The sequence below is a fragment of the Oreochromis niloticus genome, linkage group LG3, assembly GCF_001858045.2.
Source record: "Oreochromis niloticus isolate F11D_XX linkage group LG3, O_niloticus_UMD_NMBU, whole genome shotgun sequence".
NCBI classification, from domain to species: Eukaryota; Metazoa; Chordata; class Actinopteri; order Cichliformes; family Cichlidae; genus Oreochromis; species Oreochromis niloticus.
The window spans coordinates 29,491,011-29,518,835 of record NC_031967.2 but is presented as its reverse complement, the minus strand read 5'-3'; the positions used below and the strand labels follow the sequence as shown (position 1 = coordinate 29,518,835).

Genomic DNA, 27,825 nt, shown 5'->3' with positions numbered 1-27,825 from the left:
GGATATAGGATAGCTAGCCGCTGTCTATTCGAACTACATTTCCCAAGTAGCTTTTACCTCGTGTCTGTCACTACGCATGCGCAAGACGTTCGACGGCGAGGAATAGAGGACCTCCGAGGCGGTCGCGCGTGTGTATGGTTGAGTCGGGTTGAACAAAAAAAAAGAAAAACAAGTCCCGAGAAAACCTGGAAGAGACTCCCAAATCTTCATCGATGTAAAACAGCCATAAGTGCATAGGGGAAACGCGCTGTAAAGGAAGCCAGAGCCAGGTATGTGTTTCATGTGATAACTGTCTGAACTCCGGGCTTCTTCTCTATCGGTGTCGGTGAGGCAGCCGGGGCTCCGCGGAGTTGACAGTTTATGGCACGGCTAGCCTCTGCGCTAGTTTCGGTTAGCCGCGCCGACTGTAGGCGAGCGGCTTCACCCGATACGACCTCCCCGTATGAGTGTGTGTATGTGTGTCCACCTATGGACATCCCGGGTGATGGGTCGGTGCTGGACGTGATGCTCTTCGACAGACGACGCTTGGTTGAAAGGAAAATCGCAACTTTGTGAGTAACGAGCTAATTACCCGGCCGGTTTATCCCGGAATAACCACGCGTCTTTTGGACGTTTTTTACGCCTTTATTTTCAAGCCGCTCTTAAACAGGTCCCTCACGTCGTAAAAATCGCTCTTCGCAAGGCTTGAGTTAATATCTGCTTGGTGTTTTATCCTAACGCTGGTTCTGGCCATATCGTATCGTCTGCAGGTGTTTAGTGACCGGTTCGAGCCAGAATTATTATGGCCAGCTTAATTGGCTTACAATGGGCGGTGGTTAGAGAGGCGAGGATCACAGGCAGCTTTGATTTCCCTAAACTGGTTAATTAAAGGCTTTTCTTAATTGATAAAGGTGTGTTTGGCCATGTCCTCGTCTCTGGATCATATTTGCTTACAGCCGCATTACCCTCGTGATGGAGGCTGCCTGCCAAGAGAGCAGGAGGACCTAATCTCCCAAATTTGACTGTAAAGTTCCTTAACTATAGTAAAATTACGGCAGTGTTTTCACTTAATTGATCCCAGACATGGAAAAATCTGGAACTAGGTGGGGTTAAAGCCAGTTACTGCTAGTTTAGCTAAAAGAATAATCTGTAGTCATGGCGGTTAGATATGTTTAGGAGGTCAGGTAGCCTCACAGATATTGATCTGGCAGCTTGGCAAACTAATCCATGATCATTGATACTGGGCCACAATTGGTAGCAAGGCATTACGACTGTCTCCTGATGCAAAGGTAACAGCTTAAAATGTAAAAATAGGCCCCGAGTTAGCAGGAAAAAGGAACAAAATGTGCTCAGTCTTATGCTTGGACAAAAAAAGGTGGCTAAATATGCTGTAATGTTATCTAAGTGACACACATAAAAGTAAATGTGTGTGTTTAACACATTCTTTAAAGGAAGCCGGAGCCAGGCATGCGTTTCAAATGACTAATGTTTGAGCTCTGAGGGTTTGTCTTGGGCATTTGTAAGTGTTGATAAGGCAGCATTAATAAAAGAGGCACCAAAAAAGTGTATTTTGCTGGCACTGCTTGGGTAAAGGGTCACTGCAAATAAATCACTGCTCAGTGAAAATGTTGTAAACTGTATGCAGTAAAACAAGTGAAAATCAGTCAAACTAATGTACCCAAAAGTGCAGTGTTAAATATTCCAAGGTTAAAGCAATGCTATGTGTATTATAGATACAATATTATAAGTGAAAATAATCCAGGTGTAATGAGAAGTTTGATGGCCACAGGTAGGAATGATTTTAGGTTTTCAGGTTTATTTATAAATTTTCTAGAGCCAAAACACAAGAATTCACCTCTAAGTGCTTTATATTGTAAGATAACCCTACAATAATACAGAGAAAACTTCAAAAGCTAGATGACTTCGTATGAACAAGTACTTAGTGATAGTGGGGAGAAAAAAACTCCCTTTTAACAGGAAGAAACCTCCAGCAGAACCAGGCTCAGGGAGGGGTGGCCATTGACTGGTTGGGGTGAAGGAATGAAGACGGGCCAAAAGAGACACATGATTAGTACCTTCCAACTAGTGGATGACCTGCTCTTTCTCCTTCCTTTTCCTCTTTCCTACCTGCATGATTGCATGATGTCATATGCACATTGCTGGGTTTTTTTTGTTTTGTTTTGTTTCTTTGTTTTTTAAACCAAGCTGTTGATGGTGAAAAATCAATCTTGAGGTTTCAGAACAACATTTCAGAAACAAACTCATGATGTCACGATCACTACGTCATTCTTTTCTACTGTCTATGAAGCCAACATTGGCAGTCATTCTTTCTTTGATTCTTTTATGATTAATAGTGGGAAAATTTAAGCCTCCACAGGTTTGGAGAATCTGCAAAACTCCAAAGACAAGTTACAGAATTTGATAAAATCCTGCATGTGACTCAGGCATGCAAAAGCTCTGCTGCCATGAGCTTGATGTCGTCATTTAGTTACGCACAACTGTGAGAAAAACACACTGACACTGATGGAAGCATCTGATAAGCCTGGAGACATACAGCTCACATGGACTGGGTCATTTTGGAATCAGCCCTCAGTGGCAGTTTTAAAGGCCACATCTTGCTCGCTGACCACAGCATGGTCACTGAATTGTTTCTACATTGCTCTCTGTATGTTGGCATCACTACACATCAGCGTGAACTTAAAGTTGGGTTAGATTTAGACGGGCGTGCTGGTCTCTAGTGGGACGCAAGGCTCAGTCGTCTATCAGTGAATGTCAGACTGAAGATTGAGGTAGTAATATCTGCGCTGAGGCTCTCTGACATCTTCTGCCAGCTCATTCGAGCACCTCACTGTACGTTGCCCCCCCCCCCCTTAATCTAGTTTTCTTATTAGAAACACATGCCGGTGAGTTATAATGGAAACTCTAATTTCCTGTAGGTGTAGCTCTGCCACTGAGTTTGCCAAATGTAGCTGGAGGAGGCTCATGAAAATAACCTCACGCCTGCCTCAGAGCAGATGCTTTTCACACTGCAGCCTTCTTTATCTTTGAGAAACCCCCCTCCTTACCCCCTCTCCACCCATCTCGTCCACTTCTGAGTGCAGACTGACAAAGACTGTTAGACGGGTAGTGTTATGAAACTGCAAAGAGAGGCCAAGTCTGCGAATGCAGAGTGAGAAAAAACAGCCAGGAGCTACTGGCACAACCGGTTGGAACCGCTCTCTTTTAATAATTAAATTATGATTCAAGCTAAAACAACAATTCAGCTACACAATGTCCACCTGTGCTGGGTCACTTCTATCCCTCAGGTTAGTTAGCACACTGGATATCTAGTTCACTAACCACTGAAGGCGCTGGACGACAGTGATGTTCACACTGCTTACAGTTTCACACCTCCTTTAGTTAGAGAGCAGTCATGCTGCTCTGAGAAGATGATACTCGTGATGCACAGTCGTTTTCATGGAGTTGTTTCATTGGCATGTAGAGAAAAGGAATTGGGTGGAAATGTGTGGGTTTTTTATGTTGATTTAAGAAGCACCATGACATGCAGCCCCCCCCCCCCCCGTGCATAGATGCATTTTATGGTACAACAGAAGAAGTGCAGGGCAAACAACTTGGTGTTAACACACACTGTATATAAAAGATGGACACATCCAGATCTCCCTCATTGGTCTATGGATGCATTTAGTATTTTAGCTGCTGTTATTATCTTGTTTTTTTTCAGATTTTTTTCTGTTTGTTTGTGTTTTTTTTAAATTACATTCTGCTTTATGTTTTCCTGTCTGTCTGTACCCCTCACTGTACCACTTTCTTCCCTTCCTTTGCCCTGGCTCTGACCTCTAATGTGTGATATCACTATAAAGACATCTTTACCTCTAAGGTTGCTTGACAGACAAGTTTTACTTATGTTTACTTGAGAAATGGCAGAGAAAGACAAGTTTAATGCACGTGACTGCTGAGCCATAGGAATTGAAACAAAGCGCAGGTAGAAGAAAGAGCGCACTGAGGGTAGTTTAAAGATTTAGCTTGATAATAAAAGACAGCGTCAGCTGTTTGTGTCATATCATGTCTCAGTTTTTATTCTACACATTCACAAATTTATAGCCAGAGGAGTTGATCATTTTGTGCTTGTGTCACTGGAAACATTTATTTGTTGTACCTTTTCTTTCACATGCCGTGTGGAAGACATCTAGTTTGCTTAAATGGAGAATTTCAGCGTCAAAAGGGCAAATTGTAGAGGCCGCCATTACCTCAGCATCAACTGCAAAATAGCCTAGCCTAGCTCAGCTCAGCTCAGCTTAGCTCAGCCCTGCTGGCCAGTCCGTGACTCCTCCTTCCCCTTCCCTCTTCTCCTGCATTCCACATAGTGCCCCTACCCACCCCCTGTCTCTTTCAAGTGAGCTGTAATGGCATCGGTGCGCTTCACCGTGACGCCCACTAAGGCGGAGGACCTCCCAGGGGGGTCAGACTTGTCGCCTGACATCAGCCTGCGCTCCGGTTCCCGTGTGCGCTTCGAGTCAGACAGCGCCAACCGAAGTGACCCACTCAGCGAAGTTTCGGGAGGTGTGACGTCGACTTCTGCAGGAGGAGGGACTGACACCCCGGATCACAGCAGCATAGACCAAGGTGAGGATACACACACCTAACACAAACACATTGCTTTTTAACTGATGGTGTTTAATCTTTATTCTTGAGACATGACAGCCGTCACGTCCTCTTTGAAGTTTCTTCATTGGCTGCGTTACGTGTGACAGGCCTATGCAGTGTCCATGATTTAAGCATTGAAAAAGGGGGAGTGGGATCAGGCTTATGTTGCTTAAGTCGGTGTGATGTTTCCTGGCTTTTGTTACATGATGACTGGTTTTAAAAATTGATGCTGATAAGGTTTTATTGATTCTGCTTGCAGGCCAGGTGATTTACCTAATTTTTCAGTTTGGTGTCTGAAAACGGTGTGGCAGGAGAACAGAAAAAAGCTTTGACATGTGACTTCCTATGTGGCATGATATCTGCATCATTGACTTTGCAATGTCCAAGTGTCAGAAAAACATCCATGCATCGATAAAGGATATTGATGAGTCTTGGAGACTTATGATTATGAAAAGATGGGGCAGTTTGGGTCCAGTTCCACCTGATTTCCTGCTTTTGTTTCTGAATTTTACTGGTCAGTCTCTAATGCCAGTCATAGTTTTTCTGTCTTACTTGAGCCCCATTTCAGTTTGTTTTAGTTATAACAGGAATTTCCACACATTCTCTGTAAAGTTAAGCTGTGTTCAAGTTCATGCAGTTCACTTTAGTTCAGTTCCCTTTGTTTTTTGTTTTCATACCTCCAGACAGCAGCAGCAGACATTTCAGGGAACATAGTAATGTGAGATAAAGACTATGCAATATTAGAAAGGGAGCTGATAATGGTGCTTCTATGTCTGCTTGTTAGATGCTTTTTTTTTTTCCAGGTCCAAGCATCTACTGTGTTGTTATTCTTGGATCTTTTTTTAGTTGTCATTATCAGGCCTTTACAGTTTTATTAGCACTAGTCGTGCTTTTAGTTCAGATTTTTATATTGATTGATATCCAATTTGATATTGATATCTATCGATTAAAAAAAAAACTGATATCAGCTGATATTTTCTGTTTTATTTTTGTTTTTTCCCTTTTAGACACACGAAACATAAACAGAGTTCCCTCACATTTGTTATGTGTCGTCATTTATGAGTCCTTACTGAGATATAATGACTCACAGCTCTGCTCGACACCGCTTGGATCAGCTGGGTTGTTGTTTGTGGCGTTCCAAACACGAGTAGCCTAGAGGACGAGTGCCATCTCTGGTGCACAACAAAAACTACACTCATAATGTGTTGAAGGGTGTTTCTCTCATCTCTCTTCATTTATCTGCCTTTTAAAAAGCAATACTGATATATCAGCCGTTACATTGTTGAGGTTGTAATTAATGTTCCTGACAGGGATCAGTGGGCACATTAAGGTGAGGATCAAGACTCATTCATCGCCATTGGTCTGAACCATGCTGTAGCATATTAATGAATGAACTCATGAAGGCATTTGTAGAGGCTGATCTTCATCATGTACTTCCTACATCTTTGTACTGTATAAAAATTATTCTTTGGTTCTTTGTTTTTTTTTCTAAATCCAGAATTGCTAGTTTGGTTTGAACAGGAAGAGCAGGGCACCCGCTGGGCGTGGGTTCATGAGGGAAACATTAGTTATGACGGCTCATGTTAAAACTAATGCTGGATTCCTATGCAACAAATTCCCACACATGAACTAGTGAGACTGGTTTTCACCGGACACAACGAAAGGTCTTCTACAGCTTTTTTGCCCAGACTGTTCATTTTCTAGGAAATCAAAAGGGAAATGCTATTTTTAGATTCTTGAGATGTGCTCATGCATGTCTCAAGTTGAAAAATGTATTTTTAAATAGGTTTTATGGCTCTCTGGGCTGTTAAGCTCTCCATTTGTTTTTCTAAGTGAGAACGTGAGGCCAGAGTGCTCCCCTCAGGGTTAGTCGGCCAGTTGAGCAACAGTTGAACTTCACCGTTATTGCGGTTAGCAGAAACTGAGAACAATAAGAGGATTTTATCCTGTTGTGATTGTAGCGCATGTTCCACTTCCCTCACTGCTGTTCACAGCCAACCTACAAAACTGATTCACTTCTTTCCTTAATCACAGAAACCCCTTCACACGCACAGATATGTGTATTTTCAGAAGTATCCAGAAGAATAAATAGAGGATAATGGTAAACACTTTCCATGTGACTGATGTGACTGTGCAGGTGTCAAAAGGGGTTATAACCGTGCAGAGATGATCCGATAAAGCTCTTGCATAGTAGTAAGCATGGCCCACGCTCTTTAATAAGCTTCCATAAATAGAAATTAAGCCAGTTAATCCGACTGAGTTTCGGTCAAGCTTTAGTGATGCTGCGGTGGCCGTTTGTGAGTCTGTGCAGAAATGGCAGAGCAAGCGTGTCAGATGAAGAAAAATGCTGTTGTAGAAGTAAATGAGCCAAAGTCCTGAAAGACAGGAGGTGTGGAGAGTTATTTTCAGAAAGGTCATAGACTCTGTGATCCATTAATGTTGACACCGATAAAGTTCCCTACTGAAGCATGCATATAGTCCACACACTGCTACATCTGGCTCCAGTAACTTTCTGCTCCACTGACTGTATGTCCACACACACACACACACACACACACACACACACACACACACACACACACACACACGCAGTATCATACTCAGGTGTGGGCGGAGGACCTGTCCTCTTGGGGCCACACACACAGCTGTGTTCCCCTGTGCTGAACTGGGTGAGGATTATAGAATGAAGTTGAACAGCTGAGCACAGAGAGGACAGCAGTAAGAGCTCACATGTGTCTCTGGACAGCTTTTAGTTTGGCTAAGAGGAGGTTTTCAGATCAGTACTGGTGTAGATAGGAGCGTATAGAACTCGATGGATATCCACCAATATACTGTCAAACTGCAGTGTTTCCTACAAAGAGTGTTTAAACGTGTGGAAGGAGGCACACCGGCACTTTTATTTGCAATAGTAACATACTTGGTGACAATAAATAGTGGATTGGTGTTCAGATGCACCTCAGTCGGCGGAACTGCAGGCTGCGACAGTAGTTCTCGTTTTGCTCTGCTGCATCAGTGATTTTGGCATAGCGACACATAAACATTAACTTGCTGCTGAGAGACTCAGCTAAATGACATCCTGCTGACACGGGCAGAGCAGGGTCTGACTGGTTTAAGATGGCCGACTCATCTTAAATGAGTCGCGCAATTTCTTGGGTTGCAGTTTAAATACCTGGCAGCACATCCAAATAAAGCCTGTTTGTGGGAAAACACAGAAATGTATACTTTGATATTTGAGGAAAAGCAAACTTGGGACTGTATTTGCAAGTCGAGTCGGTTGAGAAGTGTCTGACCTGAGTCACATGTTGTTGTCTGAATCACTGAACTTTTTTTAAAAGAGCAGCATCATCGGTAAGCTGTGCACACCAAGGCCGGTCTCACAAATGACACAACAACAAAACTAAGCACATGGAAGCAGGTGGTTTCCCCGATGCTCTCAGCTCCAATGCTGATTGTCAGTGATGTTGGCCCAGCGTCCAGACAGTGCTGCAACCTCTGCTATAAGCCAGACACCCTGTCCTGTGACAGGATTTAATAATTATGCTAGAAGATGATAAGTTTTTTCTGTTAAAGGCAATTGAGTTTGCACATTAAAAAAAAGTTTATTTTTTTAAGAAGGCATTTGTGTGAGTATGTATCCTGTCTTGATGGTGGATGGCTATATTAAATATGTCCTAATTGGTCCTTGTGAGCCAAAAGCTCAGACTTCAGCTCTAGATGCTGGTTTGTTTTTTTGGTTTTTTTTCCTACTCTTGGCTTTGTATGATGTCACAGTTTACTGTGTAAAGTTGCTGTTCAAACCTGTTTGTGAGGGCCAACCAATCAGAATCCCAATAATTTTGGCTTAAAGAAGTGTGTTCAAGATTATAACTGAAATGTTGATTATGCAGAGCTCATCTAGTCGAGCCAAACAATGCAAATCTAAACGTGCTTTTTTTCCCCCCCCTCGTGAAAACTGAAAGTTCAGATGATTTCTCCACAACAAAGTTCTGTTGTGTTATCAGGCAGCAGCTGAGGCAGTCAGCCTGAGCAGATAGAAAGTGTGAGTCTCGACAGTCCTGATTAACAGGCTAAGTGCTAAACATACTGAGGCTACGTCCACACTAATGCGTTTCGCATAGTTTTCTCTCCGTTTTGGCCTCCCGTCCCGTCCACACTGAGACGGCGTTTTCCCCGAAGGAAAATGCAGCGTTTTGAAAAAAACGCTCTCGAAAACGCATACATTTGAAGACAGTGCTTATGCACCGCAGTGTGGACAGTAAAAACGGAGACTTTCGACAGATAGCGTAGGGCATTATACAGCAGTTGTTTTGTTTACTCTCAATTTTAACAACCCTATTAAAGATTAATATCAGTCTGTACATGCTCCAGATAGCTTTTCTTCGAATTCTTTAATTCTCACTTGCTTTTGCAACTTTGTACTTTTGTGTTACTCGCAGCAACAACTCCACCTATTTGTTTGTCCATTTAAAAATCTCAGTGCTTTTAAATAAAAGTAAATAAACGGAAGACAGAATTGAGGCAGGTCGAATCGTGTTGCGTTTCACGCATGCGTATTACTGGAATGTAAGCGTTTTTGGCCATTTCAATGTGGACGCACAACTCTGTGAAAACGACTGAAAACGATCGTGTGGACACGGAGCGTTTTCAGACGACAACGCCGTTTTCAAATCTATCCGGGCGAGTGTTGACGTAGCTTGAGTGTCTGTGGGCTTGTTGAGATGTGGAGCATTCACGTTTATCTGTGTTCATCTGACATGGTTCAGTTTCTGTGTGTAAAGAGCAGCGTCATGAAAATCAGGAGCACGCAGTAGATGACCTGCCAGTTAACGTTTTTTATGAATAAATGAGCGAGCTACCTGATCAGCTCGTTAGTTAAAATCTCCCAGCATGCCATCGTGCTTCAGCTGTTGATTGTTAGGAGTGAGCTTTTGCCTGTGTTGAGTCAGTATCACACTCGGTATCTTTGGCCAAATGAAGCACTGCGAACAGGATGGGAAGTTACCACCCACCACACAAATGCTGGCTTTTTTTTTCTTTTTCTTTTTTTTAAATTTCCTCCCAGGGATCGTTGATTTATTTCTTCTTTGGCATGTAACCAGCCAATGTTCTAAAAATAGTCAGTGAAAGCTGCTGATGCAGTTTTAGATTCACCAACTGGTGTGAACTCATTCATAGAGTAAACACTGAAAATGAATCATGCTCTCAACCCCCCCCTGGCCGCACCATAGTTTTTACAGGTGTGAAGAGGTGGAAGTTTGCTGTGTTTACAGGAAAATAAAGTAAATATAGGAAGATTTGTTATTTATTTATTATTATTATTATTATTTCAGTTTGGGGTACCTTTACATTTATTTAGGGGGAATCCACACTGTTATTATTTATTTTGCTATTGGGATGTTAAACAAGAAGGGAAAAGCCAAACTTTGCCACACGTGCTGAGGCGACGGAATGCCTCATCCCTCAGTCTCTGGTTTTCTTCCGAGTGCGCTTCTGTGAAGCGTGTGACCCTTGGCTGCTGTTAGCGTGAGTGTGGCGTAGCAGGGAGGGGGAAGTGATGCTGCTGACTCAGGTGCTGCCGATGCAGCGGTCTGCACCGACGGGAGGAACCGAGCCAGCGACACGGGGCCGCTGCATCAAACTGTGTCTGTGAGGGGAAACGGCTGAAAGTCGACACCACCGAGCCATGATGACAGCGTGACAGCGATTTAAAAAAAAAAAAAAAGGCTTCCTTTGTGCTCAGTCATATTCATGCTGCATCACCCTTTCCTTTTCTTTCCCTTTGTTTATGATTTCTCTCTCTGTCTCTCTTTTATTGGCTAGGTGAGGGAAATTCGAAAACCTCCAGTGTGTACATCAACAGCAATCATCAGGTGGACGATGACGACTTCTACGACAAAAACCTGGCCTTGTTTGAGGTTCGAAACATTTCAGCCACTCTTTCTAGTGGCTGTATTTGCTGCTTTCTTTTAATGCATTCACTGTTATGGTTTTATTATACAGCACAGGGCTAAGAATAGAAAATGATGCTCTTTATGGTTACTGTTTATTTGATGAATGTCTGCTAACTGGAGCCCAGAATAACCAGCATGTGGCTGGTGGGTGTAGATAATTTCAAGTTTTATAGCTTACAGATTTCCTTTTTCTCTCTCCCACTTCTTTATCTAGCAGTTCAGTATGCCTCTTTGTCTCCTCTTCTTTTATAGCTTCTGTCTGTTGCCTTTCTCTGGTTGTCATTTTATCTTTCTTTCACTTGATTTCCTATCTTTACTTCATCTCTGCCTCACAGTAATTTCTGCCCTTCCTCCTCTCTGTTTCTTTCTTTTCCCCATCTTTACTCCATCTGTTTTAATCTCTTTCTCCCTCCACCATACTTCATTGTCTCCTCTTTTTCTTCGTCCTCTACCAACAGGAGGAGATGGACACTCGGCCGAAGGTGTCCTCTCTCCTCAGCCGCCTGGTCAACTACACCAACCTGACTCAGGGGGCCAAAGAGCACGAGGAGGCCGAGAGCATCGGAGAGAAAAAGAAACCCAGCAAGGTACAAAAGAATAAACCTTGAAACACACGTAAACACAAGTGCGACCTCGTAAAACTAAAATCCCTTCAGTGTTTTAATGAGATTCACTGGATGGCGAGGCGAGTTGGGTAATCTGTCCATACGTGGTGCATGATTCCAGCTGTACTTTGTCTGGCTGAACAATGATCTTTTACTGCAGTGTCATAACCAGGATGAGCCCTGGTTGTAGCAATGGTGTAGTAAGTACAAAGTTGATCTGGATGACAGTGACAATCCTCACATGGTCACCAGTTCATATGTTGCACCTGAAACAATAAAAAATAAAGACATCCGTTTGTTTATCATCAGTTTTTGAGGCCCTGTCCTAGAAAACTGACACTTTCTGCCGCCATCCTGACTCCCTGCCTCCCGCTGAAATTGCGTTCGGATGTGACCCTGATGTGGAGCCCAATCCTTCCTGATAAGGCGCTGGCTGGCCCAGATAAGAACTGCCTGTCTGTTTTGGCGGTTTGAGAGTAATTGCACGTTTGCCGGATTGCTCGGACACATTTGCCAACAGACGGCAGGGAAAGTTAAACCAAAACATGTTTAATCCTCCCGTCTGGACCCCACCGTGTGTTCAGTACAAGCATCAACATAAGTCTGGTACAGCAGGGAGGGGTCGTGCAGTGATTTTAGGGCCTTACCTGGAAAGATGACAGTGGAGGAAGCCTAGTTTAAAGACCTGCTTTAAGAGATAAATATTTGGATAAGAAAACATTTGAATGGAGAAGGAGCAGAGTTAAATCCCAACTGGACCAGAGGAGAAGTGATTCATGGGTCTCCATGTATGTGTGCTTCCTGCAAGCAGGGGTATAACATGTTAAATATCCAAACGTGGGTTTTAGGACACTAAAAGGGTCATTCCATATGAAATCAGACACATATGGGAATAAAAATTTCCCATCTGCCCCATCATGTTTTTAGCAGTTAAAAGCATTTTGCTGTGGGGCTCGAGCCTGTCCCATCTGTCGCAGGGGGTGAGAGCTATCTGTTAAGGGGCAAACACATTCACACCTACAGCCAATTTAGAATCACCAGTTAACCTAACATGGACTGTGGGAGGAAGCTGGAGTACCCTGGCGGAGCCCACACAAATGAAGTGGTCTAATAATGGCTAAAACGATGTTCAATGAAAGTCTGAATTAACCTTTAATGTTACATCAGTTTAATGTGTTTAGTTTCTTTTTGTTTACAGAATGAAGGTATTATGATGGACTCAAATAAATGAACAAATTCCAAATGAGCACCTCGGAGGGTAACATCACGTGCTGTCTTTGGATTTCGTTTCTGCTCAATCCTTTTTTCTTCTGTGTTTCCTTCCAGTCGCCACAGATGGGGACGCTGATGGGCGTGTACCTGCCTTGTCTGCAGAACATCTTCGGCGTCATCTTGTTCCTGCGGTTGACCTGGGTGGTGGGAACTGCTGGCGTGCTGCAGGCCTTCTGTATTGTTCTTATGTGCTGTTGCTGTGTGAGTATTGGAGTATTAGCAAACAGCCCCAAGGAGACAAAAACAGGAAACCTCTCTAAATGACTGCTGTCTCTCCTCTCCAGACAATGTTGACCGCCATATCAATGAGCGCAATCGCAACCAATGGAGTCGTACCAGGTATTCCTTCAGCTCTTTGTTTCTTCCTTCATTCTGTGGACCGAGTGGCCCAGGGATTGTTCCTTCTTGTCCTCCTTCTTGTCTTTCTGCTTCTTCCTCCTCATCTTCTTTACCTTTCCCTCCTTTCCTTCCCTTTCTTTGTTCTTCTCTCTACTCTTTCCTCTCCTCCTCATTCTTCTTCTTCCATGTTTTGTTCCTTCCCATTTAACCAGACTTAGAACCAGTATGAAGAGCACAGTCTTAATCTTATTAGATTAACTCTACATAATGAATGTAAGTTATTTCTGAACTTCTTATTATTCATTCTGTTATTTATTGCCACAAAGAAATAAAATGTGCTCTTTATAAAAAGCTATAAATCCAGCAGGGTGCTGAGTTTTACTTTCAGTTTAGGTTCACCTCTGTGTTGTCTGCTTCAGTTACTCTGAATCAAAGTGTATTTCCACAATAAATCACATTTTTATGGGGACACTTTGCAGTGGACTGAGTCTGGTGGCCTCTGTGGATGTTGTGTTGACTTTTGTAGTTTGTCTTTCCCGGTTGTCCTTCTCATTTTCCAGCTTTGGGCGCGCTGAATACGTTTTGCTAATGAGTGTTATTTCTGTGTCCCGTCTCTCCCTCTGTCTGCCTCTCCCTCTCTGTCTGTGCCTTCATTAAAAACCTAGAATATTTATCTGCCATTGACCTTTTCTCTCACCAAAATGCCTCGAGGCGAATATCCTGACTGTCAGAGTAGGATGATTGATTGACTTATTTTCCAACAAGCATGCCACAGTTTGATAATTGAATGTAGAACGAGAAAACCTCCGTAAAGTATAAAATTAATCTCTAACATTTTCCGACTTTCATCAGGCATTTCACCCCACGCTCTGTCTCACCTGAGCAGCTTCCAGCTGTCATGCTTTCTAGTCTCAGATGGTAGCGACTAAAAGTGTGCGTGTGTAGAGTTTACTGAGGTCAGGCTGAACAAGTAATAAAGTGTTTGGCTTCTCAAATACAGCAGACCGAGTGACCTGAAAGTCCGGCAGGTTTTGTGGCCTTGCTCAGAAACATCTCACATTAAATATGTCTAAACCTACAACATTCATATTCAATTGAATGTTTTTTGTGACATCGACCCTGCTGTGTGTTCCTTTTTGTTTGATGTTCAATGCTGCTGTTTGGAAACCAAACACTGAATTATGCTCGCAGTCAGCAGAGTATTAGTATCTGCTCCTGCTGCCTGATTTGTGTTATACGTGGTTCAAATGGTATCAGCAAATAGCCGCCGTTTGCCTTAGCACACTCGGAGTAGCAGTTGTATAGGGGCAGTGTGAATTTTACCGTAATGCGGGCTGGGCTACGTTACCAGAGTGTTGGCTTATTCGCATACAGCCTGGAGCTCATTGTCAGAAGGTTATGGTCGGATGCATTAAGCTCAACCTGGTCCATCACTTGGAGTGAACTGAGCAGCCGCTGCCGTGTGCATTTGCAGATGCCGTTTGAATGAAAGTCCGCTCTGTCTGTATTTGTGTCACATAGAACATTATGCTTACTTCTACAAGCATAGTATGACTCCTCTTTTCTCCCCTTTTGCCTCCCAACATCATAATGTTACTAACCATCCACCCCCTCCTCTCTTTCTCTCTTTCTTTGTCCACCCTTCTTTTCCCCCTCCAATCTGTTTCTGTTTTCATCCAACTTTTTTCCATCCCTCTTTCTCCCTCTTCGTTTCCACTTCCTCCAACCCTTACGTACACCTTCCTCCTGCTTCTTTCCTCCCCCTCCAGCGGGAGGTTCCTACTTCATGATCAGCCGCTCTTTGGGTCCAGAGTTTGGGGGGGCGGTAGGCCTGTGCTTCTACTTGGGCACTACCTTCGCTGGAGCCATGTACATCCTGGGAGCTGTCGAGATCCTTCTGGTGAGTTGCTCTGTTTGCTTTGTTGTTGTTCCAGTTAGCATCGTGTTCTCCAGACTTTTCTCTGGGTGTAAAGACTTACGTTGTGATTGTTGAGTGACTCTATACCGATACCAGGTAGCAACGACTCATTGCCTTCACTACATGTGGACCTCACAAAACCCATAAGCTCAGTTATTTTAAATAAACATGTGACCTGAGTTAGGGACACAAAAGGAGGCTGACCAGTTTTATTGACAGGCTGATATTATTTATATGTATCATCTGATTGGCTGATTTGCACTAAACGCACTTATATTACTGAACCTTCAGATAAGTGAGGCCTGCTTCTTACTCTCTTCCCTCTCCCTCTGACAGGTGTACATTGCACCCGGAGCAGCTATCTTTGAAGGTGAAGGAGCAGCCATGTTGAACAACATGAGAATATACGGCTCCATCTTTCTCCTCTTCATGGCCTTGCTGGTTTTCGTGGGGGTCAAGTACGTGAACAAACTGGCCTCCGTCTTCTTGGCCTGCGTCATCATCTCCATTTTATCCATCTATGTCGGAGCGCTGGTTTCTGCCTTCAGCGTGCCGGATTTTCCGTGAGTCCTGATTATTTGGAAAAACACAGAGCTGACCGATCCTTTATGCGTCACATTTTTGACTGACTGGGCTTTCATCCACAGCGTATGCATGCTGGGAAACAGAACTATCAACGCCCATGATGTTGTTGACAACCACTGTAGTAAAACTGTCCTGGTTAAAGTTGCAGCTGAGAAATTAGACAGCAACTTCACGATTAACGGTGGGTTCAGATTTCCTTCTTTCTGTTACAAGTCATGAGGAGTAAGAGTGTCTCTCTGAGTTACACCAGTGTGTTTTTCTGAAATGCTGGTTTTTGTTTTTGTTTTGTTTTTTCTCTCTCTGATAGAAAACAGCACAGTGGGCCCCACCTTTGACCCCACCAGCCATGTCCCAGAGGTGATGGTGGAGAAAACCACGCGTCTTTGGAAGTTATTTTGCCATAACTCACAGCTCAACGCCACCTGTGACGAATACTTCACTTCAAACAACTTCTCTGAGATTAAAGGGATCCCCGGACTGACTAGTGGGGCCATATCAGGTAGAGTGCATGCATGAGGAGTGCAGTGATTCTCTGAATGAGAGATCATATAAAATATGAACACGGCCAATGTGATATCACCCACCTGTTACGAAGCCAAGCTGAGTGTTTTACCGTTGCCTCTTTGTTTGTTTGTTTTTTACATCTGATGAGGGTGGTCGTTGGCCAAGTCTGGCTGTGTCCATCTTCTTTTTAGTCTGTGGTCTCCATGGAAGTTCCAGGAAAGTCTGGGATTGCACTGTTAGTGTTGTTTCTTGGCTGAAAGCTAGAACCTCACTTATAGCTGACCAGTATGAAATTACTTCTTATTCACTGAGTGTGCATTTTAAAAAATATAGTAGATTAAAACTTTAGACCATCACATTTAAACAGGCATTAAATTGTTGTGCTAATGTTGTTTTTGCTAAGTGACAGTAAGAAGGTTAAGTAACCAGTATCTCTCCCTCTGGGCTCAAAATGCATTCTTGATTCTGCAATTAAAACAGGAAGAACTTAGCATTGATGTTTTCCCTTGTAGCTATTAACTCAGCTTGAGCAGCTGAATGATGGAATAACAGGAGTGAAATAAATCCTGACATACTGTGTTCTGTAACAATAATGGACCTCAGCTGGCCTGATGCAGCAGAATGCTTTAAAAGCAATCTGGTCTGAAGTTATGTTGGTGCTTTAAGGAGAAAGATAAGAAATCCAGTATTTATCCCCCAATATGTGAACACGCCAAACATCTTAGATGAATAAAATGAACATAATATCACAGACAGGACAGAATTTCTAGGTAGAGCCGAGAGGCAGAAGGCTTCACAGCTCACAGTGGTCCTCAGGTGGAAAAGAGTGGAGTGCCCACCCCAGGCCAGGGACGAGTCCCTCCACTGCCCCAAATGGAGGAGTTTAAGTAATTTGGGGGTCTTGTTCACGAATAAGGGGAGAGGGAGATCGACAAATGAACCACATCACTGCACTGCTCTGTTGTAGCAAAGAGAGAACTCTATGTAAATGTGAAGCTGCCAGTTTACTGGTCAATCTTTGACTTTACTCTATCTTAGAGAAAGGGTGAGGAGTCCAGTGATGCGAGAGGGGCTCAGAGTAGAGCCACTACTACTCCTCATTGAAAGAGCCAGCTGAGGTGGTTCAAGCATCCAACTAGGATGCCTCCTGGCTGAGGTGTTTTGGACTCGTCAAACTGGAAGGAGGCCCCGGGGCAGACCCAGGGCATGCTGGAGAGATTACATCTCTCAGCTGGCCTGAGAATGCCTCCGTGTCCCCCTGGATAAGCTGGAGGAGTAGCTATGGAGAGGGAGGTTTGGGCTTCTTGGCTAGGACTGGCGCCCCTACAACTGAGTCCTGGATAAGCAGCAGTTGGAAGATGTTTTATCGAAGGAGATGGAGGCAGATATTACACCATCTCACTAATGTTACACTAATTAGTGCCTCTAAATCTCCTGTGTGTGAATGTGTAAGTGAATGTTTATCCTCTGCCAATGTCAGTGACTGATCTTCCTTGGGGTTTGTTTCTCCCTCTATACAGAGAACCTGTGGGGTACATACCTCCATAAAGGGGATGTTTTGGAGAAAAGATCCCTCCACGCCTCTCAAGCTGCACACCCAGCCTCTGATCGCTATCCGTACGTGTTTGCTGACATCACCACCTCCTTCACAGTGCTCGTGGGCATCTTCTTCCCCTCAGTCACAGGTACAGACGTTCCTAAAATACTAACTAGGCTCCACTCAGTGTTAATTCAGAAATATAAGCATATAAGATATTTAAACCTAATGTTGGCTTGGTTCAGTGATGAAAACGGATCATTGACAGGAAAAGCGCTGTAGGCGTGATATTGATTCTCGCTCACAGTGCAGCTGCTGATTCAGGCATCTATTCTTGGATTTCTGTCAGTGTGTCTGTGCAGTTGGCTTTATTTTCACTTTTTAGCTTGAAAACACTTAAAAAACAACAAAAAAGGAAAAAATATGGAGATGGATTATCTTTGATTTGAAATATTGATCACACATTACACTCATGAGTGTGTTTATTAAAAAACTGTGGTATATTCAGTGTAACATTAAAGTTGATATTTTAAGCACAAAGCTGTTGAGTTATCACTTATCTCCTCTTCCTTTGAATGATTTTGTTCCTCAGGAATCATGGCCGGCTCCAACCGGTCGGGGGATTTAAAAGATGCTCAGCGCTCCATCCCCATCGGAACCATCCTTGCCATCCTCACCACCTCTTTAGTCTGTATCCTTTCATCGGACAGTTTGATTGAACTTTCATGCACTCAAATTCAAAAGCAACTCAAAGCACAATTTAAGATGCTACAACACAGTTCTGAAGTTGTTAACCTAAATGCTAATTATGGAATTATTTAATTACAATAATGTGGTGTTATTAGTGGATTAAGTCTGTCCACCTGTTTTATTTTCATGCTGTCTGTCCATCCTTACATCCATCTCTGAGAATACCTTGAATTCTGTTTTTTGTTTTTTAAAAGGTTGAAATTTGCTAATCAAAGGTTAAGATCAAGGTCAAAGGTCGAAAGTTCAGCTTTAGTTTGCTCACCATTCTCGCTGTTACCCCATTAGAGCACTTCACTCCCAGACTGCGGGCTTACTTGTTGTTCCTGGAGTATTTAATGGTAGAATGGGAGGCAGAGCCTTCAGTGTCAGGCCTCTCTTCTATGGAACCAGCTTCCAGTTTGGAATCAGGAGACAGACACTATCTCTGCTTTTAAAACTTAAAACCTTTCTTTTTGAAAATGAAAAAATTATAGTTGGGGTTGGATCAGGTGACTCTGAATCTTCCCTTAGTTACTCTGTAATAGTCCTAGGCTGTTGTGAGCTTCCCGTGACGCACTGAGTGTTTCTTCTTCACTCATCTTTTTCACTCTGTGTGTGTTTGCACATGACTCAGCATTTAATTATTAGTTATTATTACTATTTACTAGTTAATCTCTGGCTCTCTTCCACACCGTGTTTTTGTCCTGTCCTTGTCCTCTCAACTGGTCGTGTCTGAGGGTGAGGTGGAGATTTCTCGCTGTTAAAAGGGAGTTTTTCCTTCTCACTGTCCCGAGGTTGTTGTTTATAAGTGGGCATCTGTGCTCCTGTAGGGTCTTTGTATTACAATATAAAGCACCTTGAGGCGAGTGCTGTTGTGATTTATGTGGAGAGTCCACAGAGACTGGATGGTGTATCTCGACCGGGCAGTGGAGGCGTATGACTGAGAGGCAGTTCATCGAATTTTCTCAGCACAGTCCGGCTTTCGTGGCACTGAAAGTACTTTGTTTTGTTTTTTTCTTTCCTGACCTGCTGTTCATCCAGATCTGAGCAATGTCGTGTTGTTTGGAGCCTGCATCGAGGGGGTGGTCCTCAGAGACAAGTCAGTACACCTGCTCTTGTGTTTGTATTTGCATGTGTTGTGTTGTATGTGAGGCAGAAGGACTTTCATGCTTAAACTTCTTCATGTCTTGTTACTTCTGCAGGTTTGGACATTCAGTTAAAGGCAATCTGGTGGTGGGAACTTTGGCTTGGCCCTCGCCGTGGGTCATTGTGATCGGGTCCTTCTTCTCCACATGTGGCGCGGGCCTCCAGTCTTTGACCGGCGCTCCACGACTCCTGCAGGCCATCGCCAAAGACAACATCATCCCCTTCCTCCGGGTTAGAGCTGCTAGTTTTCAGTTTAATTACAGGGACTGTCCAAGCACTTCTCCTGTATTCTTGTTGTGCTCAGGATGAACTTAATGATACTGTGTGAAGCAGAGATCCCTGCTGATGTTGAATTACTGATGTATTTATGCTGCATACTTCAGTTATTTCCACTTGCATACAGAAACATCTTGCAGCAGGGGGAAGACGGTGTGCAAATACCTTGATGGAACTGTGGTGCTTTAAAAAGCTTTAAAGTGATGGTGTTTTATGTTTTCTCTCATGTACAGTGTGACCCATTTATTTAGGTAGTGTAATCAGTAGTTACCTGGAGATGCTGTATTTTCTGCAGTTCCTGCTTTCACTGAAGCTTTTGATTATTTCTTTGATTCTCAGTGCTCAGGCTATTGCCTCCTTCCACTCTCTATGTAATAACTATCAGATTTTTATTTTTCCATTTGCAGTACTTGCCATTTCCTTAAACATAGTGTGATTTGCTGGGTCTGTGTGTATATTTGAACTCTGTGTGTTTCTGGCAGGTGTTTGGCCACGGGAAAGCTAACGGGGAACCTACGTGGGCCCTGCTGCTGACAGCTCTGATAGCTGAGCTGGGGATTCTCATCGCATCTCTGGACATGGTGGCTCCTATTCTGACAATGTAAGATGAAGTTATGTTACACGTGTGTGCATGTGTCATGCACACTTAGTGTTTGCCTTCATAAACCTCAGTTTGAATCTCTAACCCTCTTTCCAGGTTCTTCCTCATGTGCTACTTGTTTGTAAACCTGGCCTGTGCCCTCCAGACCCTCCTGAGGACACCCAACTGGAGGCCTCGCTTCTCATACTACCACTGGTATTACCAAAGACTCACTCACTCACTCACTCACTCACTCACTCTCTCTCTGTCTTTCTCTCTCTCTCTGACGTCTGCTCTGCTCATCTGTCCAGGAGCTTGTCCTTTCTGGGGATGACTTTCTGCCTGGCGCTCATGTTCATATCCTCTTGGTACTACGCAATCGTTGCCATGGTGATCGCCGGGATGATCTACAAGTACATTGAGTATCAAGGGTATGTTGCCATGGAGATGTACTCCCTCCACATGATTGTGCATGTACAGACTGGTGTGTAAACGTGTCTGTTTCGTGTTTGTTTCGTGTAAACGTGTTTATTTTATTTTCAGGGGGACTCAGAGGAGTGTACAGTGTATACTGTGTGTGAATAAATATAGCTGTATGTCCTCTTATATTTTCTGTGTGTATGTCTGGGTGTGGTTGTGTATCAGGGCAGAGAAGGAGTGGGGAGATGGGATCCGTGGTCTGTCACTCAGCGCTGCCCGTTATGCTCTGCTGAGGCTGGAAGAAGGACCACCGCATACTAAAAACTGGAGGTATTGAAATGTCTCACAAACACAGGATGCAAGTTGACCTTTTAGGAGTTGGTTGAGTGTTTGCACTTAAGTTTGCGTGCAGTGCTGGGAGTAAAGCTGCAAGACATCAGAATCTGCTTCACATTTAGCATTATAAACAAGAATCAGATGATTTGAATGTTCTTCTCTTTTGGTGGGCAGTAGTACTTATAGTAGATCAGTAAATTAAGCACTGCAGGTCACTCCTATCATTTTTACTCAAACAGATCTAGGAGAGCTCCAGGTTACTGGACACAGCTTTTATGGCACAAATAAACTGAATTTCAGTTTGTTGCTCCGTAATTACATTTTGACATGTTAGCCAGCCATGGGGCCTCCGTGTGACTTTGTTGTGTCTCTTTATGTGCTTCAAATGATGCTGACTGAGCTGAACTGACTGACTGCATCAAGACAGGAGGACAGGGGGTGAGCGAACTCTGAAAATGAGTTGGCTCATAGTGGTGCTGTGGTTTAACATCTGGGGAGATGCACATCAGGCTAAATGAAAGGCCTATTTATTATCCTTTACAGCGCTTCCATCATGTCTCACAGTCCTCAGCTGATGTTTGCCAAGTTAGCACTGAATTATAAATGACCAATTCTCCATTTATTTTTATTTTTTTTTTATATCTGAGCACTTGGCTGTGAGGTTTTCAAAGCCCATTTAAAAATGTAGACAGCATAAAGTCAGACAATCTGAGGCTCTGCTGTCACTAATATTTAGGAAGAATCCACTAACGCACACACGCTCTTGTTCATCGCCTTGTCTGTCCGTGTCCAGGCCTCAGCTGTTGGTGTTATTAAAACTGGACGAAGACGCCCACGTCAAGTCTCCTCGGCTCCTGACGTTTGCCAGCCAGCTAAAGGCAGGAAAAGGCCTGACCATTGTTGGTACTGTTGTCCCCGGGAACTACCTGCAGAGCTATGGAGAGGCGCTCGCTGCTGAGCAGGTAGGGCCGTTTGTTATTGATGGGTGGAAATGTATTTGCTTTCAGATAATGTGGAGTTGGACCTTTTACCCTTCTTTCCTCAGACTCTGAAGCACCTGATGGATAAGGAGCGCGTGAAGGGCTTCTGCCAGTGCATCGTGGCTCAAAAGCCACGTGATGGGATCAGCCACATGATCCAGTCGAGTGGCCTGGGAGGAATGAAACCCAACACTGTGGTGATGGGCTGGCCTCACGCCTGGAGGCAAAGCGAGGACCCACAGTCCTGGAAGACCTTCATCAGTGAGTCAGGAGAGGACAGCAAAGCGGTTAATGGGGTTGTTTCAGCATTAACAAGCTAATGGCGCCCCCTTTCCTCCTTCCAGACACGGTGCGGGTGACCACAGCGGCCCACCTTGCGCTTCTGGTGCCCAAAAACATCTCCTTGTTCCCTAGCAACTCCGAGCCCTGCACAGAGGGCTACATCGATGTGTGGTGGATCGTCCATGACGGCGGGATGCTGATGCTTCTGCCTTTCCTCCTGCGACAACACAAGGCAAGAAAACAAAGTGTTGATCTTAAACTCTAACAAAGCCTTTAAAGTTTTCGCTGAACCCTCTGCTCTGTCTCTGCCCAGGTGTGGCGCAAGTGTTCAATGCGCATCTTCACAGTGGCCCAGATGGAGGATAATTCCATACAGATGAAGAAGGATTTGTTAACCTTCACCTATCAGCTACGCATCGATGCTGAGGTGGAAGTAGTGGAGATGGTACGCACAAAAACCCCAAACGTCTCCCTCATTTCTTCTTATGTATCTCTCTCTCTCTCTGTCTCTCTCTATCTATGAGAGCTAGATAGAGAGAGAGAGAAAATATAATACAAATACAAAATCTGAAACTATACCTGATTTGAATCCAGCTGATCTCCCTTTAAGGTCATCCTTTTAAGCACTGCTTCAATTACATTACCGGGTCTGACCACTTGCACTTTGACTGAAATATTCACCTTTTATGGCTGCACTGGTTTGCCAGCTGAAACATTTAGATGCATAATTTTTTACAGCCTTTAAGATCGAATTCATGTTGGGATTGAATCACAGATTTTTACATATAAAATAAACAGTTAATACTTCTAGTCTCTTGACTAAAGAGATTCTACTGTGATGATTAAGCCTATGAGCAGGAGGTGTCTCTCTGCACTTCAGTACACCAGAGTTTTGTGTTGAGGCCTCTGGTGGATTGAATTCTTTAAACATGAAAACAGAAAGAAGGATCCTGCTTTAAATCCCTTCGGGTACTCGCACTTCCTCCCGCAGTGCAAAGACATGCGTGTATGTTAATTCTGAACTGGATGAAGTTCTTAAAGTGTATAAACTGAACCACTGCGTGAATATAAGGTTAAATGTGGACAGTAAAATATAAATTCCAGTCTGATTTCCACTAATCTCTACAACAGCTGTTTTCTCACCTCTTCTGAGCATGTCCATGTACCTCTTCTCAGCACGACAGTGACATCAGCGCATATACCTATGAGAGGACGCTGATGATGGAGCAGAGGTGTCAGATGCTCAGACAGATGCGACTGTCTAAATCTGATCGGGACAGAGAGGTAGGTGTGGAAAGCTTACAGCGGGGTTTTGTGTGGTGTGAAAAACGCCCGTAGGTTTGCGTAGGGTTGATTAGGAGTTGTGTTTGAAACTTTATGCAAGCTGGGTCTTAACAAGCATTTGTTCACCACTTTCACCAGGAGAGCCCTAGCAGTAGCAGCAACAATGGTAGGCCAGAGGCAGGTGTTGCTACAAGGTTTCAGGTGAGGTTAGAGGTCAAGGTCAGCTGTGAGTTCATGACTTGGGAGGAGTTTATGGAAATATAGAAATAATTTTTTTTTTTTGTTCTAGAAAAATAAACTGGAACAAAGTGGAGATCAGGTTCCCCGTACAGACACCATGTTTTGGCTTTGAGGTCACCATTTTCTTCCAGACTAAATCAGATTTGAGGACAAAGAGCTCAGTGTTCAGGTCCAAAGGTTGCTAAAGAAACTGAAGTGCAGTGTACTGAGGTGATACTAAAGAAATCCTGGTGGGTAACACTCATGGTGAAGGACACGAGCTACTGACAAAAAGAAGCACTGCAGACGGTAACTTGCATTGAGATGATTGTTAAACGTTCATGTCACCTCCTTTTGCCGCTCATCTCCTCAGAGGGTACGCTGGAGTTTTGATGATGTAAGTTTGCGCAGTAGAGAAGCAACAGCTGTCTGAAGTAGAGCAGATTAGACTCTGTAGAGTAGCCTGCAGTCAGGGCACGCTGTGAAAGTGAAGAGTGAAACCCTCTGAACAGCTGTGAGTGCAGCTGAGCCCTTCAGATGAAGAGTTGAGAGAGAGAGGGAAAAAAAAAAAGCGATGTGGTCACCGTGACGTCAGCTGTCGGTTTGTGAAGTGTCTTCACGAAGCTGGGACTGAAACTGCAAGCATACGCTCCTCTCACGCTCTTAGAAACAAAATTTACACAGTGAGCTGAACTCAGGGTCAGGAGGTGTCGCCGCCTGCTGGCAATTAAGAAAAACAAATCAGATCTTAGAAACTTGAGCTCTGACTTCACTTCTCAGACCAGAGGAGTAACTTAAATGTACACCAGCACTATCACATTCACATGGAGCAGCTTTAATGTAACTGCAGCTTTAATTTTTGAATTACTTCACAATAAAATAATGTGACCTTAATAATTACAGGATGGTGGGGTGAACTTTTTCCCAGGGTTCTTCATTGGGGTCTGTGAGGGAAAAGTTTGAAACCCCCTGATTTAAATAAAACACTGAATTGTTACGGAGTGAATCCTTTGACCTCCCTAATGTAGATCAAATCCACATTTATTTCCCTCTGTCCAGTTCTTTATCTGAAGGGTTCAGTTATTAACGCTAACGTGTCAGATGCTTCTTTCTTTAACTGTTCTGTCATCTTTGTTTCCCTCTACCCTTCACACTCGTTCTCATTTCAGATTTTCAGAAGCTTTTTGTCTCTGGCCTTTTTTTATTTTTGCTGCTGTGTCCCTGTAGTTGTGCTTCAGTGCCCCTCCAGAGTAGATGCAGGCCGTGTTTGATTTTGGGGAGTTAGGTGACCTTGTGTTTTCTGTAGGCGTATCTTTCCCCCAGGTACAAAAGTCCTGGACCCTTCACGCCAAACACCTCCAGAGGAGACAGAGACAGACAGGTACAGAGAGACGGAGAGAAGCAGGAGTCAGGAGTTACTGTAGAAAAGAGAGGAGGCATTGCCAATGAGGTGGAAGAAAAGGCTAGAAAAAGAGATGAGAGAGAGCGTGTTTGTGTGTTTTCACACGCTAGGCCCAGCTGGTGAAGGATCGTAACTCCATGCTGCGTCTGACGAGCATCGGCTCAGACGACGAAGATGACACAGACGGCGGCGAGCGAGACCGGGCGGGGAGCGGCGGCGGCAGCTCTGAGCACCACCGCCGCATACAGATGACCTGGACCAAAGAGAAGACCACACAGTATAGAGCGACGCACTCGGGCTGCTCCACCCCCGAGGGCTTCAGGGACATGCTGAGCATCAGGCCGTGAGCAGACACAACAGGTTTCACTGTGACACTGACAACCACGGTGACCAGGTTATTTAACACATCTCATTTTTCCTTCAGGGACCACTCCAACGTCAGGCGAATGCACACCGCCGTCAAACTCAACGAGGTCATTGTCAACAGATCCCACGACGCCCGGGTCGTCCTGCTCAACATGCCTGGACCCCCCAAGAACACCGAAGGAGATGAGAACTGTATCCTTAACCCTGAGTCTGCACCAAATTAGATTTTAGGTGCTTGTTTTTGCAGTTACTGAGTGTACTTTTGTTACAGCAGACACCTTTATGATGGCTTTGCCAGTAAACAGAGTTTAAAAAAATAAGTTCACTAAAGTTCACTAAATCACTAGAGCCTTAAAGACCAAAGCAAATTTTGCTTACTAACATGATTATTAAAACATATATAAGCTTTTCATTTATTTAAATAAATTCAATTATATTATCCAAGTAACATAGTATGAGACGTTCGTTAATTCATTGAGCAGACATGGAGTTCCTGGAGGTCCTGACAGAGGGATTGGAGCGTGTTCTGTTGGTGAGAGGCGGAGGAAGTGAAGTCATCACCATCTACTCCTGATTGGACAAACACAGGAAGCCAGCATCAAGCAAAGCAGCCAGTCGTGCAGGAGAGAGCAGAGTGAAGACGGTGGGATCTGGGGAACCTGAAAAAGAGCGAGCCGGTGACTGTCGATTGTCACACTTCCCTGTCGTGGCGCTGGTTTCCATCCCACATGCTGTCAAAGCTACAAAAATGCCAACACGATTCCAACAAGGAGCAGAAACACAAAAATAATAACGAGCTGTGTGTGTGTGTGTGTGTGTGTGTGTGTGTGTGTGTGTGTGTGTGTTTGTTTATGTTTGAGTCACCCACCCGAGGGTCCTCTGACTCGATGAGGAAGGGAGCACAGTTGTGTTAGGAGCGATTGCGTTTGGAGGGGCGGACCACAGGCTAACGGTGAGAGGCTGCGGAGCGGCCAACCCGCTGATGAGACTCAGGGTTGCTTTTTGTACAGAATGTAATTTGGAAGCAGACAGCAGTTTTCCGAGTTCATCCTGAATGTCAGAATCAAGTATAGTTTTGTTTTTGTTGCTTCTCACAAACATATGTTTACTGTTACCAGCGTATCGGTACTCTTTATTTTCATGTCCAGGAGTATTTGCACACAACTGACGAGAATCTGCTTTATTAAGACGCACTGACAAGGATTTATTTTTTGATTTTCGCTGCTACTACTTAGAATTTAGTCACAACAATCTTTATCGTAAAAATGTTGGGTGTTTAAAATTCAGACATCTTACCTCAAAAATGAATTTATTCATATCAGATGAATATTTTAATAAAAACAGCATATTAGGACAAAATTTCAGGCTATAAATATAAAATTTAAATAGATAAGAAGTAGAAATTCTAATAAGGTCTATTTATTATATTGGCATTCAACAGCACTATGTTGTGTAAAAATCTGATAACACCTGATTTTTATTAAATTTTTAAAAATCAAATAAAAATTCAAAGGTACTTTTTGTAAATTTCTGTATTTTAGAAATAGTTTGAAACATCAAAAATGAACTAAAGTGACAGCCATGCAGGCCTAGAGATTGGTCAGTGACAACCTCCCATTCCCCAACTGGTTGGCCAGTGGTTGCTGGCAAAGTGCGACACAAACTGGAAACTGGGACTGTTCACTTCCAAAACGTTTATTTCTTTACCGCTGCTACACATTTCTAAATGCTCAGCTTTTACTTTGAAGGTGAACAGTCTCCGTTTCCTGTTTGTGTTGCAGGGTCAGTGTAACCTTTATTTATTAATTATTACTATTATTATTATTATTTACGGTGGCGCCAGGCCAAAGGCAATGCACATTGAGGAAAGGGGGGTGGGACTAAAAATAAAAGCAGCACCTACCTGCAAACATCCCACTGGTGAAGTGCTGCCCCCTGGTGGTAAGTTTTAGCTCATTTTTGCAGAGGGTAATTAAAAGAATTTCCCCTTCAGAACTTCCATAATTGGAAGAAAACCTGTCAGAACTCAGTTTAAAATCACAAGGTTTATTCCAGAAACCCATCGAACCTTGCTGATGCAGCAGTGTCCACTTCTTCTTCTTTTTTCCTTTTTTTTTTGTAATTGCTTAAAGAGGATTTCGGTCTTTATGCACCACATTCACAGCTGTGGATGTGACACCAAAATGAAACCAGTGCAAAGGAAATGGTCAGAGGTTTTCTCTCTGCTCTCTCTGGTTTTCTCTCAGGCCCACGCTGGACTGCACCTGAATAGTTAGTAAGTTATTAGACGTTAGCGTAGAGTTGGGTTTAGAGACTGGGAGGGGGGACAGTTTGTGGTTGTTGCCATAACAACCTTGTAAAGGGAAACAGTATTGTGGAGACACTGGACCATCGTGGAGAGGACCACCACACTGCATGTGTGTACATTTTTTATGTGTGACTGAAGCCCATTTGTTCGGCTGCATTGTGTA

The 27,825-nt window shown here is 43.7% G+C and overlaps 1 protein-coding gene across 6 annotated transcripts; it reads left to right on the top strand.

The window, feature by feature from the left end:
* Positions 1 to 73: 73 nt before the first annotated feature.
* LOC100692845 (solute carrier family 12 member 6) lies at positions 74 to 27,825 on the top strand. 6 transcript variants are annotated; one of them, XM_025905623.1, is made up of 27 exons: positions 76 to 269; positions 4,344 to 4,602; positions 10,444 to 10,538; positions 11,033 to 11,161; positions 12,506 to 12,652; positions 12,736 to 12,790; positions 14,560 to 14,690; positions 15,045 to 15,271; positions 15,356 to 15,474; positions 15,601 to 15,792; positions 17,318 to 17,482; positions 17,927 to 18,025; positions 19,105 to 19,162; positions 19,266 to 19,440; positions 19,968 to 20,086; positions 20,183 to 20,281; positions 20,377 to 20,496; positions 20,711 to 20,815; positions 21,615 to 21,783; positions 21,867 to 22,062; positions 22,146 to 22,315; positions 22,397 to 22,528; positions 23,260 to 23,367; positions 24,893 to 24,967; positions 25,099 to 25,331; positions 25,413 to 25,546; positions 25,837 to 27,825. In XM_025905623.1, exons 2-27 carry the CDS (start codon positions 4,383 to 4,385, stop codon positions 25,926 to 25,928), a joined length of 3,564 nt encoding a protein of 1,187 aa, XP_025761408.1. In that variant the 5' UTR covers positions 76 to 269; positions 4,344 to 4,382; the 3' UTR covers positions 25,929 to 27,825. The 6 variants fall into 6 exon arrangements, with proteins under 6 accessions (XP_019210560.1, XP_025761408.1, XP_019210558.1 ...); XM_019355013.2 differs by having other exon boundaries at positions 3,840 to 4,602; XM_025905624.1 differs by lacking the exon at positions 76 to 269 and adding an exon at positions 323 to 551.